Source organism: Cervus elaphus, chromosome 1, assembly GCF_910594005.1.
Source record: "Cervus elaphus chromosome 1, mCerEla1.1, whole genome shotgun sequence".
NCBI lineage: Eukaryota > Metazoa > Chordata > Mammalia > Artiodactyla > Cervidae > Cervus > Cervus elaphus.
In genome coordinates this window covers 75,446,817-75,465,532 of record NC_057815.1, presented here as the reverse complement: position 1 = coordinate 75,465,532, position 18,716 = coordinate 75,446,817, and the positions used below count along the sequence as shown (strand labels likewise).

Here is an 18,716-nt window from a genome sequence, read left to right as displayed (position 1 = left end):
CCATTCATTCATTCAATCATTTCCTCAAGAAGTATTTATTGAGTCCCTACAATATGCCAGGATACGGTGTGAACAAGACAGGTCTCATGGAGCTTAGGTTCTAATAAGGTAGAAGAAGCAACGGACATAAACATATACAGAACTAAGTTATTTAGTGACAGTGTGAAGTGTTATAAAGAAAAATAAGAAGGGTGGTATTATAAAAACAAATAATGTCATGGAAACAAAAGGAGGGAGTTTAAAAACTGAGCCAAGCATTTCCAGTAACCTTGAAGTCTAATCTTTTAGGCTGTTGTCTATCTACCCTGCTTGCTACTTTACCTGAGAGTTCATTTATATATCCTATAGGTACTCTTTCAGGATTTTGCCTTCTAAAGCGTTTGTTTCTGAAGCTTTGAGACATCTGTTAGGAGAGACATAAGAAATGCATTATCATTTAGTGGGAAGAGCACTAGACTTGAAATCAGATGATCTTGCAAGATTCTAGTCCCTCTTATATGACCTTGGGCAGACTGATCTGCACTTCAGTGTCCTTACTTATATATCGAGGTAAAAATATCTTAATGGATTATTGGATATTGTCTTCTTTTTCTAAAAAGAAAAATTATTTGGAAATTAAATGTCTATAAATCCCTCATCTAAATAGAACACTGAAAATAGCATTTCATAAGTATAACTAGGACTCCAAGTACTGTTAAGATGCCAAGGCTAGTTATTAGAACCTCGTGTCCACTCTTACCTCCCCAGAATATTTGCCTGGATATAGGAAGGTAGCAACAGCACAATCATTTGGCTCTGCTTTACCATCACTGCCAGGGAAGCAAACTACTCTGTGAACCTGGGCAAGTGGCTTAAAACCTCTCTAACCCCCAGTTTCCTCATCTATTATATATAAACTGAGTCAATAATGAACATCTCACAGGGTAATTATGAGTAAATACAATAATGTGTATAAAAGTCTGCTGCACATAATAGGTGTCTAAAACATTATTTTTCCATCTGCTCTTTGTCTGTTTTCCCTCTTTTGCTCCATCTCTTGTTTGACTCATTTCCACCAGCTTACCATATAGACTGGCACAAGTACCTGATTTTACTACTACAGGTGCTTGCTAGGTCCAGGATCTTAAACTATTTACAACCAAGTTAAAATCATGAGCAAGCACTTGTGTTACAGCATGATATGGAAATCTGAGTTAGAGCCTTTGAACTCTCACTATGTTCTACTATTTGCCTTGAGAATTTTTCTGAGGTGTAAGTCAAAATCAAGTCCTTTTATGAAAGGAGCTCCAAGTGGCCTTGCTCTGCTCTATTCTGAAAGTCGACTTTTAAAATATGTTTATGACCCAAGGCTAGCCTTAACTTTAAGCTGCCACAACTTATTCCAAGAAAGTTCATAGAAAAGTTCAGGGAAAGGGTGACAACATTTTGACTGGCACAATAGATGGGATGTTTGTAATTTTAATCAAATTTAAATTGAAGACATACTTCAAATGATATGTCAGACTCGTGTTACCGAGTTAAAATCTAATGACAACCACTGTCATTATTAGTTAAGTATAGCCATCACGCCTATAGCAATAAATGATGACACTTAAGAACATGCAGAAACAAAGAACGCAAGTATTTAGAGAAAAGGGAGTGACTAGAAACCCAGTTGAACACAGGAATGTGACCTGGATTTAATCTATTTACCAAACATAGAAGCAATTGTATTTTGAGCAGATGATATAATTGAATATAGCAGTATGTTTTCTTACTGTCAGAGCATTTATATTTTATAAACTCATCATCTTGCATCCATGAAATGATGTGCTTGTTCATATTTAAGGTCATTATCTATACTTTCAAGACAGCCAGAGCATTAGTGTATTTTCAAGTTTATTGCCCAACTACAAGAGAATTAATTTTTTAAAAAAGATTTTTAATAAGCTTATGGATTTGACGTTGCAAGTTTGCTGCTTTTATTCTGGTGACAGAAGAAAGCAGTATTCTCTTTGCCTCGTACACGCGAAATGGAAAATTACGACGTGGGGAGCACCCAGATTTATTTAATTTCATGACAGGCATTGGTGTTTTTGAAGTAGGCTGAGAAAATGTGGTGATGTTGTAAATAGACCTTCTAATGCTAGAACATGCTTTATCTTTTTCATGATTTGGTTATAAACAAAACATGAAAATAAAATAGGATGTGAGTTCTTCAAAATAAATTATTGGGGCATAATGTTCTGAGTGCTGCCAGAAAGTAAGTGTATGAACATAAACAGTCAAGGGACTTGGCTGGGATATAGCCCTTTGGGGAAGTTTTTCCAAAGGTTTTGTCCAGCCTCCTCTGGAACTTCAGTGGAGTACAGGCCCCACCCCTATCCTTACCCAGATGGTCATGAGGCTTTGGAACCCACTAGGGGTGGCTACCACAATTAGGAGATGAGATGATAATGAAAATAGCACCCTTTCTTTGACAATTGCATATGTGGGGAATTTGCTGAGAGTACTGTCAATAAGGGGAAGATGGAAGAACCCTTCAAAGAGGACTTACAAGTCTCCTGCTTTTGAGATCCCTGAATGGACAGGCGTTGTACTTGGTCCTGCTTCCTGGGGAGGCTCTCACTAGTAAGGCCAAGCTTATTCTCAGTGTGGTCTTTTGTGATCATCAGACTTGTGATGAGTGTTGTCCTCTCTAAACCAGGCTTCCTCAGGGCATAAACCATGGCTGCCTTGTTCACCATCTTTTTGTGGGGGGGTGGGCACAGGGCCTGGCACTTAATAGATGCTCAACAAACGTTGTTCAGTGGTTGAATGAAAAACCAAATAGGTACTATGGTGAACCATGCATGTTCCATGGTGGGAGGGGAAGTAAAGACCTCATTAGAGCATCCTGTTGGGCCAGCAAACAGTAAGTGGACATTTAGAAGGAGTATATTAAAAATCCCCCATCCCAAATTCTTGTGTAGATTTGTGAATGTTCCTGTTTGGCAAGGGGTGTGAGTAAGCCAGCCCAAGAATGATTCCATGGCAGGCTAATGGTAATGCTAACGCTTGTCTGAGACCAGACAATGGTCCGAAGTGGAGTGCTGGGATAAATGATTCTTCCAGGAACTTATAGACCTGAGATTTTCAGTCTTCCCACATCCTGTCAGGAATGCCCTTTCTTACCCATTCTCTCCCCTCAGCCTTTTTTTTTTCTTTTGATGGTTGGAGAAGGCAGAGGAGAGGCTTTCTTCTTCATTTAACGCTTCCCTTTGTATTTCTCATAGTACCTTGCATACAGTAAGTGCTTATTGACTATTATTGAAAGTCAGGAAGTAAGAAAGAGGAGATGGTGTGACCTTTGGGAAGGTTTAGGGCCACTGCTCCCTGCTGTGCAGAGTTGAAGGACCTCAGAGCTGGGTCGGGGTGGGGAGGCTGTTTTCGAATTCTAACAGCCTGTTTTCGAATATCTACCAGATAGCCTCAGCCCTGGGAGGGATGTCAAGGTTGTGAGATAAGACAAAAGACAAAAGCATAGGAAGCGTTTGTTAGCTCTGCATAGCTACTGTGTTTCCTGAGACGTTCAAGGTGGGTTTAGATGGCAGCACGTTTCTTCTTTTAATACTCAGGCTGGCTTCCTGCCCCCCATGCCCCCCTTGCTCCCCTTCACCACTTGATTATTCCTCATTCCACCCACTGCTAGCCTCAGTTAATCCTCTTCCTCACCAGGGCCAAAACCTACTCAGGTCTGTATTGAGCATCCTTGGGTACTCCATACTGGCATAAGATCAGATTCTGTTTTTCTTCTTACCTCTGGAAGTAATAATGTTTACCCTGGCTGTCTTAAATTGAAGAAAATAGGGGAACCACCAGGCCTTTCAGGTATGACCTAAATCACATCCCTTAACAATTATACAGTGGAAGTGACGAATAGCTTCAAGGGATTAGATCTAATAGAGTGCCTGAAGTACTATGGGCGGAGGTTCATGACATTGTACAGGAGGCAGTGATCAAAACCATCCCCAAGAAAAAGAAATACAAAAAGGCAAAATGGTTGTCTGAGGAGGGCTTACAAACAGCTGAGAAAAGAAGAGAAGCGAAAGGCAAAGGAGAAAAGGAAAGATATTCCCATTTGAATGCAGAGTTCCAAAGAATAGCAAGGAGAGATAATAAAGCCTTCCTCAGTGATCAATGCAAAGAAATAGAAGAAAACAATGGAATGGGAAGGACTAGAGATCTCTTCAAGAAAATTAGAGATACCAAGGGAACTTTTCATGCAAAGATGGGCACAATAAAGGACAGAAATGGTATGGACCTAACAGAAGCAGAAGATATTAAGAACAGGTGGCAAGAATACACAGAAAAACTATTCAAAAAAGATCTTCATGATCAAGATAACCACGATGGTGTGATCACTCACCTAGAGCTAGACATCCTGGAATGTGAAGTCAAGTGGGCCTTAGGAAGCATCTCTACGAAAAAAGCCAGTGGATGTGATGGAATTCCAGTTGAGCCATTTCAAATCCTGAAAGATAATGCTGTGAAAGTGCTGCATTCAATATGCCAGCAAATTTGGAAAACTCAGTAGTGGCCGCAAGACAGGAAAAGGTCAGTTTCCATTCCAATCCCAAAGAAAGGCAATGCCAAAAAATGTTCACTACCACACAGTTGCACTCATCTCACACACTAGCAAAGTAATGCTCAAATTCTCCAAGCCAGGCTTCAACAGTACATAAACTGTGAACTTCCAGACATTCGAGCTGGTTTTAGAAAAGGCAGAGGAACCAGAGATCAAATTGCCAACATCCGCTGGATCATCGAAAAAACAAGAGAGTTCCAGAAAAACATCTACTTGTGCTTTATTGACTATGCCAAAGCTTTTGACTGTGTGGATCACAATAAACTGTGGAAGATTCTGAAAGAGATGGGAATACCAGACCACCTGACCTGCCTCCTGAGAAACCTGTATGCAGGTCAGGAAGCAACAGTTAGAACTGGACGTGGAACAACAGATGGGTTCCAAATCAGGAAAGGAGTACGTCAAGGCTGTATATTGTTACCCTGCTTATTTAACTTAAATGCAGAGTACATCATGAGAAATGCTCTGGACTGGATGAAGCACAAGCTGGAATCAAGATTGCCAGGAGAAATATCAATAACCTCAGATATGCAGGCAACACCACCCTTATGGCAGAAAGTGAGGAAGAACTAAAGAGCCTCTTGATGAAAGTGATAGAAGAGAATGATAAAGTTGGCTTACAACTCAACATTCAGAAAACTAAGATCATGAAATCTGGTCCCATCACTTCATGGCAAATAGATAGGGAAACAGTGGAAACAATGACAGACTTTATTTTTGAGGGAGCTCCCAAAATCACTGCAGATGGTGACTGCAGCCATGAAATTAAAAGACGCTTGCTCCTTGGAAGGAAAGTTATAACCAACCTAGAAAGCATATTAAAAAGCAGAGACATTACTTTGCCAAAAAAGGTCCATCTAGTCAAGGCTATGGTTTTTGCAGTAGTCATGTATGAATATGAGAGTTGGACTATAAAGAAAGCTGAGTGCAGAAGACTTGATGCTTTTGAACTGTGGTGTTGGAGAAGACTCCTGGAGATTTGGAGAGTCCTGTGGACTGCAAGGAGATCCAACCAGTCCATCATAAATGAAATCAATCCTGAATATTCATTGGAAAGACTTATGCTGAAGCTGAAACTCCAATACTCTGGCCACCTGATGCAAAGAACTGACTCATTTGAAAAGACCTTGGTGCTGGGAAAGATTGAGGGCAGTTGGAGAAGGGAACAACAGAGGATGAGATGGTTGGTTGACATCACCGACTCAATGGACATGAATTTGAGTAAACTTCGGGAGTTGGTGAAGGACAGGGAGGCCAGGCGTGCTGCAGTCCATGGGGTTGCAGAGTCGGTCACAGCTGAGTGACTAAACTGAACTGAACTAAACTGACTGTCGGCCCTCACCACCTTTCTTCATGTGAAGGCATAGGTCCCTGGAGTTGTGATGTTAAGAACATACACCTTTTGTTGCTAAATACAAGGGTCCCCTGGTTCTCCATTAGCTCTCAGACAGGAGCCCACGGCCCACGCTTTGGGACGCGATGATTCCGGTCTTACCCCAACAGCTTTGTTTCGTAGGGAAGTGTGTTTTGCCTTCACGTAAGGAAGATTTTTTCCAGTAGTTCCTTCTATCCAGAAGATTAGAATAGCTTGCTCTGGGGAGTGTGGAGCTTCTTTGCATTGTGCAGAAGCTCTGATCTGCATAAGCTTAGGCCTGCCCTCCTTGCTCCAGCTCTGGCCTCTCAGTTTTCCGTGTCCTCCCAATGGTCCATCATATTGTTGCCTAACTCTGGATTTTCACCTGCACTGTTTTCTCTTCTTGGGGTATGCTCTCCCTCTCTTGCCCACTCCAAGTATGCTTCAAGTCCGACCTCATATCCTTCCCCTGCAAAGCCTTTCTTGCTCACCACAGGCTGTGGCGTTGCTGCTTCTCCAGGCCCCCTCAACACCCCGGGACATCTCTGACTAGGCATGTGCCATAGTGTGTTGTTTTCCTGAAGAATTCTGAGGTACCCCCTGTGCAGCCTCTCTAGCACGGAACATGTGTTAGAGACTCAGTGAATGTATGTTGAGTGAGTAATTGAGTAAATGAAATGGGTAGGTAGAATCAATAATTTTTAAAGTTTCATGGGTTTTATAGTTCTGAACCAAGCAAAATAATTCACTAAGCTTCTGACTGTTCTGCTGCTTCTTTCTCTGAGCTGTTCTCCATGATACATATTCTGGTTTCTGGGTAAGTTCAAGGAGGGACATGGTAATGAAAAAACTAATTAATTATGAGTATAAAAATGTAATATTTTCCAAATATTCAGAGAAAATATAAGTCAAGGTAATATCTACCTGAAAATATTACCTAATATCCACCTAATGAAATAATAGTCGTGCTCTGATCTGACATGTTTGACAAATAGTCTACAAATATTTATAAAGCATTTACTATAGGATTAAACACTATTTCGGGTGCTGTTTCTGCAGCAGGGAACAAATGCTTACATTGAAAATGTATGATCAACTTTTTTTTATTTTGTTAAACTTCCAGCAAGCATACTGTTTACAACATACCAGATACTAGAGGTTGTTGTTTAGTTGGTTAGTCATGTCCAACTCATTTGTGACCCCATAGACCATAACCCGACAGGCTCCTCCATCCACAGATTTTCCTGGCAAGAATACTGGAGTGGGTTGCCATTTCGTTTTCCAGGGGATAGGTCTTCCTGATCCAGGGATCAAACCTGCATCTTCTGCATTGGCAGTCTGATTCTTTACCAATGCACCACCTGGGAAGTCCACATACTAGAGGTACACAGATGAGAAAACATTTCATACAGTTGAAATGTTCAAAGTCTAACAGGGACACACATACAAAAACAGAAGTTCAATAAAATGAGGGATACTCATTCTCAATAAGGTGAGGCTATGAAGCCTGAAGAAAGTAGTTAAAGGTGGTGGCACTGAGTTGAGAAGGAAAGAAGATGGAGAGGGAAAGTCATGATCAAAAGTTGGAATAAGAAAAGAGCATGGTACATGCCTGTTGTTTATTCACGGCTCCCTGCACCTCTGCAGAGGAGTATTCTCTCAGACTCCTTTACTGCAGTGGTTCTCAGCTAGAGAAAATTCTGTCTGCTAAATGTGAACGTTTAGCAATGTCTGGAAACGTTTCTTGCTTGTCCCAATGGGGGCAGGTTCCAATGGCATCTAGTGAGTAGAGGCCAGTGTTAGTCACTCAGTTGTGTCTGACTCTGCGACCCCCATGAACTATAGCCTGCCAGGCTCCTCTGTCCATGGAAATCTCCAGGCAAGAATACTGGAGCAGGTAGCCATTCCCTTCTCCAGGGAATCTTCCCCACCCAGCAATTGAGTCAAGGCCTCCTGCATTGCAGGCTGATTCTTTACCATCTGATTCAATGCAGGAGACACGGGATACAGCTTTAGTTGCTTGATTTCTTCAGGTATCGTTTTCCTCATCTATGAAATGAAGATGATAATATTATCTCTTCCTAAGGTTTAGAGGATAAAACCAGCTAATGTTTATAAAGCACTTAACACATTGCTTTCCATAGGCTAAGTTCTTGGTGAAAATCATGAGGATAATAATAATATCAGCAATGTTTGCTGTATTCATATTTATACAAAAGTGTATAAATATGAATACAAAAAAAAGTTCTATCTGTATAAATTTCATTCATAAAATAAGTAAGGAGAAATACTATTTTTGTCATTTTTTCAGATAAGAAAACTAAGACAAATGAAATTGACTTATTTTGCAGTTACAGAGTTAGTAAGAGGCAAAGTTAAGGTTTGGATCCCCAGCGTTAGGCTTTAGATCCCATGCTGTTAATGCTTTGCTGCTTATCTAGTATATTATTAATGTGTTCTAGTCATCAGTATTATTTTATTAGGCTGCTTTACAGGTTGGTTTAAAAATTCTTTATTCATATAAGATGTTTTATGTATTTCCAATAGTATTTCTCTGTTTATCAACAAGAATCTGGAAAGTTGGAGTACCTTTAAAAACAACTGTATATAATATATATTATAAAGGATAATTTCAAATTTATTTGAATATTTTCTTTATTATGTGGTCTTCCTAGATCTACCTAGAGTTCTTTCAGAAAACCTATTTGGAACTTCAGAAATGCTATCTTGAAATTTTTTTAGGCTGCCTATTTTTTGAAATAAAGTATCCTTATGTGTTTTTAGGTAATAGAGTCATGAATATATTCCTTTTATTGGAATAAAAGATAGATTCATTCATTCATTCATTCATTCAGCACTTAGCGAGCACCTTCTCCACGCCTCAGATAAGCAATGTATGTTTAGCTAGGAAGGCACAAAGTGTCAGTGTGGTGGGATCAGTTCAGTGGTAGATGCCTTCACAAAGAGCAGGGTGTCCAAGCTGGAAAAGGCTTCCTAGAAGAGATGACCCCCAAGGGAAACTTGAGGAAAACATAAGCATTTACTGAAATATACTCTGAATTCATCCCAGTCTGTTCCACTTCTTCTAGACCTTCATTTGCCAAGCTGTTCTCCTTGACAGGTTTTCTTCTTTTCCTAAAAAATTGTATCCCATTGTGGTCATTAGTGAACATCAAGGTGGTATAAAAATCATACTTAAATCCATAATGGGGAGAGGTAGGGAATAAAGATGGTGAAGTGAAGTGAGTGAAGTCGCTTGGTCGTCTCTGACTCTTTGCAACCCCCTGAACTGTAGCCCACCAGGCTCTTCCGTCCATGGGATTTTCCAGGCAAGAGTACTGGAGTGGGTTGCCATTTCCTTCTGCAATAAAGATGGTAGGTACACACAAAAAGGCCATGAAGTTTATTTTGCATAATTAGTATGTTATGAAAAGGGCTTCCCTGGTGGCTCAGCAGTAAAGAATCTGCCTGCAGTGCAGGAGATGCCAGTTTGATCCCTGGGTTGGAAAGATCCCCTGAAAGAGGAAATGGCAACTGACTCCAGTATTCTTGCTTGGGAAGCCCCACGGACAGAGGAGTCTGGCCATCTACAGTCCATGGGGTCGCAAATGAGTCAGACACGACTTAGTGACTAAACAACAACACAGCAACAACAAACTGTACCATGTGCAGTGAACTTGTATATACCCTAGAGCAGCTAATAAGAAATGCAGGCTTGATACCTACCTTTCTAAAAGTTTAAGCGTGGAAGCAGAAGTAGGATATATACTTTTAAGACATTTACATAATAATTCCACATGGTTTACACTCTTTATCTAACAGGTAGTATTGGCGTGTGGAAGGTACTCAAACATTGTTGAATGGATGAACATAAGGGACAGGCTGCAAATGCTTAAAGGATTCAAGAGACTACAGGTCACTGCAAGCTGAAGCACTAAAGGAAGATGTTAAACTGGATGTTGAGAAGGACTTGAGTCTCAATAAGTGAAGGGCGATGGGCTTAAAGATGAACTTGATATGCTCAAGGGATAATTAACAGATCAGCTTAGGTAAAACTGGTAAATTCGGATAGTGTCACATTGTTGGTAAACGCTTCTGTTAGTCTCCTTTCAAGAGAAGGGGCTATGTCAGTTTCATATTCCTTGCACAGGGTCTGGGACATAAGATGGACACAATAAATGTTGGCTGCTTGACCGACTGACAGTCAGACATACAGACTGGCTGACAGGCAGAAAACTTCAAAAGCTAACTCCTAGAACTGTTTTTCTGGCAATGGTAAAATTAATGATTAAGGAAACTTGGCTGTAATTGGAGTATAGAATGTCGGATATAGTGGAGGAGGATCAAATACAATTAGTAAACTCTTGCAGATGATAGGAGGCTGAGAGAGAAGTGGGCAAGTGGGTCTAGCTGGGACTGGAAAGGAAGAGTTTAAGAGTTATTGAGAAGAAATGACAGCTGAAAGTTAGGTTTCCTGCCTTTGACTCAGTCTGAGGTCAGGTGCCCTAGAGGCAGAGCCTGAGATGGGGAGTTTTGTACAAGGGACTCAGGGAGGGAGTGCCGGCGGGTGAGACCTGTGAAGGAGTGAGGGAGGTGGCGGAGAGAAGAGGCAGGAGCTCAGCCGGCGCTGTGTGCTGCTGAAGTCCAGCCCCAGCGTGGAGTGGGACGCGCGCTCCGAGCTGCCCCTCCCTGGAGCAAGGGGACTGTGTGCTGTGTCTCCTCAGTTCCTGGCTGTGGACTGTCCCCTGAGTAGGAGGGAAGAGCTTATCACCTCACAGGCATTTCCAGGCCAGGTGGCTGGTTCCTTCCAGCCAATGGCAGGTCCCAGCAGAAGGGTCAGCTGTGAGGTGTTGATGGCCAGGACTCACAGGTGGAGTTTGGGGACACTAGGCTGGTTAAGAGGGGTCCGGGGGAACCACCAGTGTCTCCTACCCTCTGTCCCAGTCTGCTCTTCATAAGGGGCTCCACTGAGGACCTTCCAGTGGCTCCCCATCACATCCAGAATGAAAGCCAAACCCCTTATCCTGGCCAACACCATCTACCCCTTTCTATCTTTTTGGCTTTATCCATACACATTCTCTCCTTGTCCAAACTTCTTTATTGTTCTTTCTCAAACACACCCAGTTCATTCTCACCTCCGAGAGTTAGTGCTTGATTTTCTCTCTGCCTGGAATGCTCCTTCCCTGAGACTTTCATCACTAACTTCTCATCATTGAGGCTTCTCCACTCAGATGTTCCCTCTTCAGAAAGGCCATCCACTGTTGTCTCTTGCCAAGAGGCTGTGATCTGTACAAACTCTTCTGTCCTATTCACAGCTGTCGCTTGATGCCTTGAGAAGTGGACACCCAATATATATCATTGAATGAATAAGCGTTTGCTTCAAAGAAATGAAGAAGAGACAAGGGTTCAGTATCTCCCTGAGATAATGAAAAGCTGTGAAAACAGTGGAAACATTGACAGAAATAAGAGATGTAAAGGGTGCATCAACTTGTACAAAAGGATGTAAAACTTTTTTTCAGACATTTTGATCTTGAGGACATTGTGGAAAATGCATGATAGAGACAGAACTGTGTAATGATTTGGGGTATAGTTTCTAGAACTGGATTAATATTCTAGCACAACCACCTACAAGCTGCAAGATATTGGGCAAGTTATTTAATTTCTCAATACCTCAATTTTCTCACTTGTAAATGAGAATAATGATATTATAATGGTACTAAGTCCTTCTATAAAGTCATTGAGAGGACTAGATGAGTTAAAATCCATAAGTCATATAAGAGTTTCTAGCTAATAGCAGTATTTTGAATGGAATTTCAGGAGTTCTGCACATAGGACAGATAGTCAAAACCAGGGCTGGGGTCTGGGAGAGACTAATGCAGCACCTACAGGACAAGATTTAAGGGGGCCCTCACTTTGGGGGTTATGTGCTTGCCCCACCCTAAGCATGCTTCCTTAAATTTTGCATCTTTGGCCCTTCACTTGCCTCCCCGAAATCCTGTTCTGGTTGAAAGAATCGAAGAGAGAAATGGTTTGTTGGGAAGACTCTCTAAATCCAGTACTTGTCACCCCTCCTCCATCTGGCCTTGGTGAGAATGGTTTCTTGCTATTACTAATCTCTTGGTTGTGTCACTGTCCTTTTGTTGCTTTGCAGTCTTTCCCATCACTTACACAACCAATTCCCTGCATTCTGTCCCTCTTCTCAAGTACTCTGAGTGGATTCTGTTTTCCTGGTTGGACTCTGATGGCCCAGTATATTCCAAAGCTACATCCTAAGCATGGGGTTTCAGGGATGCAGGGAAGAGAAGCCAACATTTGTAGGGTGATTTCAGTGTGTTAGGTACTTCTCCTTGTAAGATGTTTGATCCTCATCAGGTGGTGGAGTGGTGCCCACTACATACTTTGTAGATGAGAAATCAAGAGATGCAAGGACATGGAACTCATCTGGGGCTCCTAAGTAACAGAGCTGAGAGTCAAACCTAGTTTAAAGGTTTATATCCTTTAAACATCTGGAGGGTCTCCACATTGTGGGTACACTCCTATCAAAGTACAGGAATTTATTTTATTTTTTTCCCCAGTGAGAGAAGCTTTTTATTTTCAGAGAGGTAACTGGCCATTGGTAGTTTCCTTCTTCCTCCTCCTCTGCCTCCCCTCCTTCTCACTTTCCTTCTCCTTTCTTTCTTTGTTTTGATGAAATTCACATAACATAAAATGAATCATTTAAAGTGAACAATCAGTGGCATTTAGTACATTTTCAGTATTGTGCAACCACACTGTCTAGTTCCAAAGCATTCCCATCATTCCAAAGTAAAACCCCTTATCCATTTGTTTCTCCCTACTATCTCCTCTTCTAGCCCCTGGCACACATCTGTTTGAATTCTGTTTCTCTGGAGTTACCTATTCTGGATAGTTCTTATAAATAGAATTATATGGTATATATCCTTTTTTCATTTTTATTATTTATTTTTGACTTTCATTTCTTTTTCTTTAATTAAAAAGATTTTATTGGAGTATAGTCGCTTTACAGTGTTGTGTTAGTTTCTGCCATACAGCAAAGTGAATCAGCTATCTGTGTACATATATCCCCTCTTTTCTGATGATCCTTCCCATTTAGATCACCACAGAGCACTGAGTAGGGTTCCCTGTACTATACAACCGGTTCTCATTAGTTACCTGTTTTATACATAGTATTGTATGAATGCCAATCCCAGTCTCCTACTCCATTCCACTTCTCCTTCCCCCTTTTATAGCCATAGGTTCTCTACGTCTGTGTGTCTATTTATGCTTTGCAAATAAGTTCATCTGTACCATTTTTCTATATTTCACATATGTGTATTAATATGCTATATTTGTTTTTCTCTTTTTGACTTACTTCACTTTGTATGACAGTCTGTAGGTCCATCCACATCTCTGCAAATGGCACAATTTCATTTTCTATGGCTGAGATTCAAGGGATTAGATCTGGTGAACAGAGTGCCTGAAGAACTATGAACCTCTGTCCATAGGAGGCGGTGACCAAAATCTTCCCAAAGAAAATGAAATGCAAGAGGGCAAAGTGGTTATCTGAGAAGGCTTTACAAATAGCTGAAAAAAGAAGAAAAGCAAAAGGCAAGGGAGAAAGGGAAAGATATACCCAAATGAATGCACGAGAATAGCAAGAAGAGATAAGAAGACCTTCTTAAGTGAATGATGCAGAGAAATAGAGGAAAATAATAGAATGGGAAAGACTAGATTTCTCTTCAAGAAAATTAGAGATATCAAGGGAATATTTCATGTGAGGATGGGCAAGATAAAGGACAGAAATGGTAAGGACTTAACAGAAGCAAAAGAGATTAAGAAGAGGTGGCAAGAATACAAAGAAGGACTGTATAAAAATAGGTATTAATGACTCAAATAACAATGATGGATGGTCACTCACCTAGAGCCAGACATCTTGAAGTGTAAAGCCAAGTGGACCTTAGGAAACATTATGATGAGCAAGGCTAGTGGAGGTGGTGGAATTCCAGTTGAGCTATTTCAAGTCTTAATAGATGATGTTGTTAAAGTGCTGCACTCAATATGTTAGCAAATTTGGAAAACTTAGCAGTAGCCACAGGACTGAAAAAGGTCAGTTTTCATCCCAATCCCAAAGAAGGGCAATGTGAGTTCAAACTATTGTACATCTGTGCTCAGTTCACATGCTTGCAAGGTAATGCTCAAAATCCTTCAAGCTAGGCTTCAACAAGACATGAGTTGAGAACTTCCAGAGGTCCAAATTGGACCTAGAAAAGGCAGAGGAGCCAGAGATCAAATTACCAACATTCCTTGGATCACAGAAAACGCCAAAGAATTTCAGAAAAACATCTGCTTCATTGACTATACTAAAGCCTTTGACTGTGTGGATCACAACAAACTGTGGAAAATTCTTAGAGATGGGAATACCAGACCACCTTACCTGTTTCCTGAGAAACCTGTATGCAGGTCAAGAAACAACAGAACTGGACATGGAATGATAGACTGGTTCCAATTTGGAAAAGGAGTATGTCAAGGATGTATTTGGTCACTCTGCTCATTTAACTTGTATGCAGAATACATTATTCAAAATGCTGGGCTGGGATGAATCACAAGCTGGAATTAAGGTTGCCTGGAGAAATATCAACAGCCTCAAATATGCAGATGATACCACCCTAAAGTCAGAAAGTGAAGAGGAACTGAACAGTCTTCTGATGAAAGTGAAAGAGCAAAGGGAAAAAGCTGGCTTAAAGCTCAGCATTCAAAAAACTAAGATCATGGCATCTGGTCTCATCACTTCATGGCAAATAGAAGTTGAAAAAGTTCAAGCAGTTACAAATTTTATTTTCTTGGGCTCCAAAATGAGTGCAGATGGTGACTGCAGCCATGAAATTAAAAGATGCTTGCTCCTTGGAAGAAAAGATATGACAAACCTAGTCAGGGTATTATAAGCAGAGACTTGACTGCCAACAGAGGTCCATATTGTCAAAGCTATGGTTTCTCCAGTAGTCATGTACAGATGTGAGAATTGGACCATAAAGAAGGCCAAGTGCTGAAGAATTGATGCTTTTGAATTGTGGTGCTGGAGAAGACTCTTGAGAGTCCCTTGGACTGCAAGAAGATCAAACTGGTCAGTCTTACAAGGAAATCAACCCTGAGTATTCATTGGAAGGATTGATGCTGAAGCTGAAACTCCAATACTTTGGCCACCTGAAGCAAAGAGCTGACTCAGTAGAAAAGACCCCGATGCTGGACAAGATGGGCGCAGGAGAAGAGGGTGGCCGAGAATGAGATGGTTAGATAGTTCTCACCGACTCAGTGGATAGTGTTTGAGCAAACCGTGCAAACCGTGGGAGATCGTGAAGAAAAGGGAAACCTCACATGCTGCAGTTCATGGGCACAGAGTTGGATACGATTTAGCAACTAAACAACAACAACAAAAGTATTCCCTTGTATATACATAGTACTTCTTTTTTATCCATTCCTTGGTGGACGTCTAGGTTGCTTCCATGTCCTGGCTATTGTATATAGTGCTGCAATAAACATTGGGGTGCGTGTGTATCTTTGAATTATGGTTTTCTCTGGATATATAACCAGGAATGGGATGGTTGTGTCATATAGTAGTTCTATTTTAAGTTTTCTAAGGAACCTCCATACTGTTCTCCCTACTATCAATTTACATTCCCACCAATAGTATAGGAGGCTTCCTTTTTTTGCACACCCTTTCCAGCATTTATTATTTGTAGATTTTTTAATGATGGCCATTCTGACTGTTGTGAGGTGATGCTCATTGTTTTGATTTGCATTTCTCTGTAGTTAGTGATGTTGAGCATCTTTTCATTATGCTTTTTGACTTAACCTAATATTTTGTGGATCATCCACATTGTAGTATGTATCAGTATTTTATTCTTTTTATTGCTGAATAATATTCCTTCATGTAAAAATACACACACACACACACACACACACACACACATATATATATATATACCACAATTTATTTTTCCATTTATCCATTGGTAGAGATTTGGTTTATATCTTTTAACTGCTGTGAATAGTTCCACTATGAACATACATGTGCATACATACATTTATTTGACTACCTGTTTTCAATTCTTTCAGGCATGTATGGTCTTATTAACTTCTACTTATTTTTCTAATTCTAGTTCCTATATATTTAAGATTGTTTAGTTGCTAAGTCGTGTCCAAGTCTTCGCTATCCATGGACTGTAGCCCACCAGGCTCCTCTGTCCTTGGGATTCTCCAGGCAAGAATACTGGAGTGGGTTGCCATTTTCTTCTCCAATTTAAGATTACAAAGTGATAAAGTATGTCATTAATTTCTGTAAAGTTTTTTCTCTTCTTGAAATCTTAATCATATTTATAATCTACTAGTTTTAATTTATTCTCTAAGGTTTGCTTTTATTTCTGCTCACTGTGTATATGTGTACATGTATGTATGTGTGAGTCTGTATATGTTGGTGGGGAGAGAGAGGGAGAGAGAAAGTTGTGTGAACATTTAATATAGCCATTCTGGGACCTAAAGGTTGTTTAAAACCACTGACTCCATTATTCTTGCCTGGAGAATCCCATGGGCAGAGGAGCCTGGAAGGCTATAGTCCAAGGGGTCTTAAAGAATCAGACACGTCTGAGCCACTTTCACTTCCACTTCACGGAATGATTTTCAAGTCAAAACTCACTGTCATAATAAAGTTCTCTTTAAACATTAAAAAAAAAAAACACTGGCTCATGTTTCATATCAATACTAGCAGATTTTATATGAAGTCCCATTTCTAAGTTCAAAAGGTCATGCTTCTTTCAAGGTAAATGCTAATAGCAAAGAGTTATTTGGAAATTTGGGTAAATAAATAAATGCAGCTACTTTCAGTTATATGCAAATAAAATTTTGTTTCTCTTACTAGGGCAGATTAGCAGATGAGGGAGGAATCATTGTATTTTTGTAATTTGTGTGAACAGAAAATATAATCTAAAATAAATTGAATGCACAAATAAACAACTCAGGTGCAAATTATTTATTTGTGAAATGAAACCTCTTGAAAAGGGAGGAATGCTGACAGAAACTTAGTATGCAATATACTGCACTTCTGTTCTTACCCTTACATTTTCAAAGTCATACATAGTAATTTAGTTGCACTCCCATTAATATTAGTGGGAGTTTTGAAACTTATATTCATGTACACATCTTTGAAAATATATGGGTCAAAATAAATTGTTAATAAAAACTGGGTTTCATTTTCAGTGAAATAGTTTCAGTCTCTTACCAAAGATGTCCTAGAAGGCACCTTCATTCTAGTCATAAGAGAAGAATCATGTATAAGGCTACTACTTGGAGGTTGTCTTCTTTAAAGCAACATGGTTAATAATCATATTGAAGAGGAAAAAGGTGTTTTCCCACCCTTAAAGAACACAAAAGTTCAGGACCCATGTTGTTTAATAGTAAGCAAAGGATCTTAGACCCTTTCAATGGACACTTTCAGCTCAGTGCATGTGATCAGTGATAGAGGCATGCTAAGGTGAATTTTAATTAGGACTAAATTGTGGTATTACTCTTTCATACCCTGAACATCTGTTCCCTTCAGAAATGATGATTTATGCAGGCTATCAGAGCAGACAGCTTGCTACAGCTTATGTCACGGTTAGTGGGAAGCTGGTGGTAGCATTTTAGGAAACCAGCATCTAAATGGAGAGTGGCCGGCGTATTCAATATAGGTAATAGGGGGAGGGGAAGTGTGATGTGTCCATTTTTAATTTCGAAGCCAAATATTGACTTGACTTAAAAAAAAATCTCTTCTAGACCATCTGTTGTTAATGAAGAAAGTAACTTGGACAATGAATGGGCTGATGCTTCCTACTGATGTCAAAAGACGGAAAACCAAGCCTGTTCTTTCTGTTAGAATGCAGAAACTTATTGAGAAGACCTCAGCCCGAATTCTGCTCTTTAAGAATGGCACGGGGCAGGATGGGCATGAGATTACAGTGGGAAAGGAAACAATGAAAAAGGTAATCTTGTGTTAAATATTGAAGTAAAAATTAAATTTCAGAGTTTTTATGGCTCTTGAAATGTGTTTTTTCCTTCTGTATATCACTGTCAACTAATAAACTGAAATATTAAGGAGTCATTATATAGAATGCAAAAATTCAGCTGTTTAGAAGTATGTTTATTGCACTAACAACATAACTTACTTAAATAAAGCAACAACATTTCAGGAAATAATTTGGCCAACGTACTCAGCCATTTCCTTAGGTAAAAGTTATGTTTACACTTGAGGAAACATTCCAGTTGGTTATAATACTTTACAGGGTATTTAGGTTGAAGTCAGTTTAAGTAGCTTCAAAGCTCAAAGCTGCTCCTTTTCATTTAGAAGAGTAGTTAAAACCTAGAAACCCCTCTGCTTTTCAGAGTAATCAGTGACATCTGAAATAGCAAGGATTCTGTTTAAAAGTATCCATATGCATTTAAAAAGTAAATCTGGATAGGGCTAAGAAAAATCATGTGACAATTCACCAAACTTTAAGAAACAAATTTTAAAGTATTGTCATATAAATGCATTTTTTAAAAGAAGGTTCTTGTACTTCCCGGGTCTTTGATATTAAAAATACAGAGAAACTAATGGGAATTTGGGGGTCAGGGGGAGACTTTTCATCCAGATAAGGATTTTTCAGTGAATCTTAAAGTAGCTTGATAATAATAATAATAATAAAAGCAATGAAAATGTATTAAATATGGATTAGAGAGACAGTGAAACAT

General features: G+C 39.8%; 1 protein-coding gene across 1 annotated transcript in view; it reads left to right on the top strand.

The window, feature by feature from the left end:
- The window catches only part of DCDC1 (doublecortin domain containing 1), a 447,948-nt gene that overhangs the window by 51,842 nt on the left and 377,390 nt on the right, over positions 1 to 18,716 (top strand). Inside the window, exon 6 of the mRNA XM_043908575.1 lies at positions 17,763 to 17,968. Within this exon, the coding sequence (XP_043764510.1) occupies positions 17,763 to 17,968 (206 nt within the window). The remainder of the gene's footprint in view (positions 1 to 17,762; positions 17,969 to 18,716) is intronic.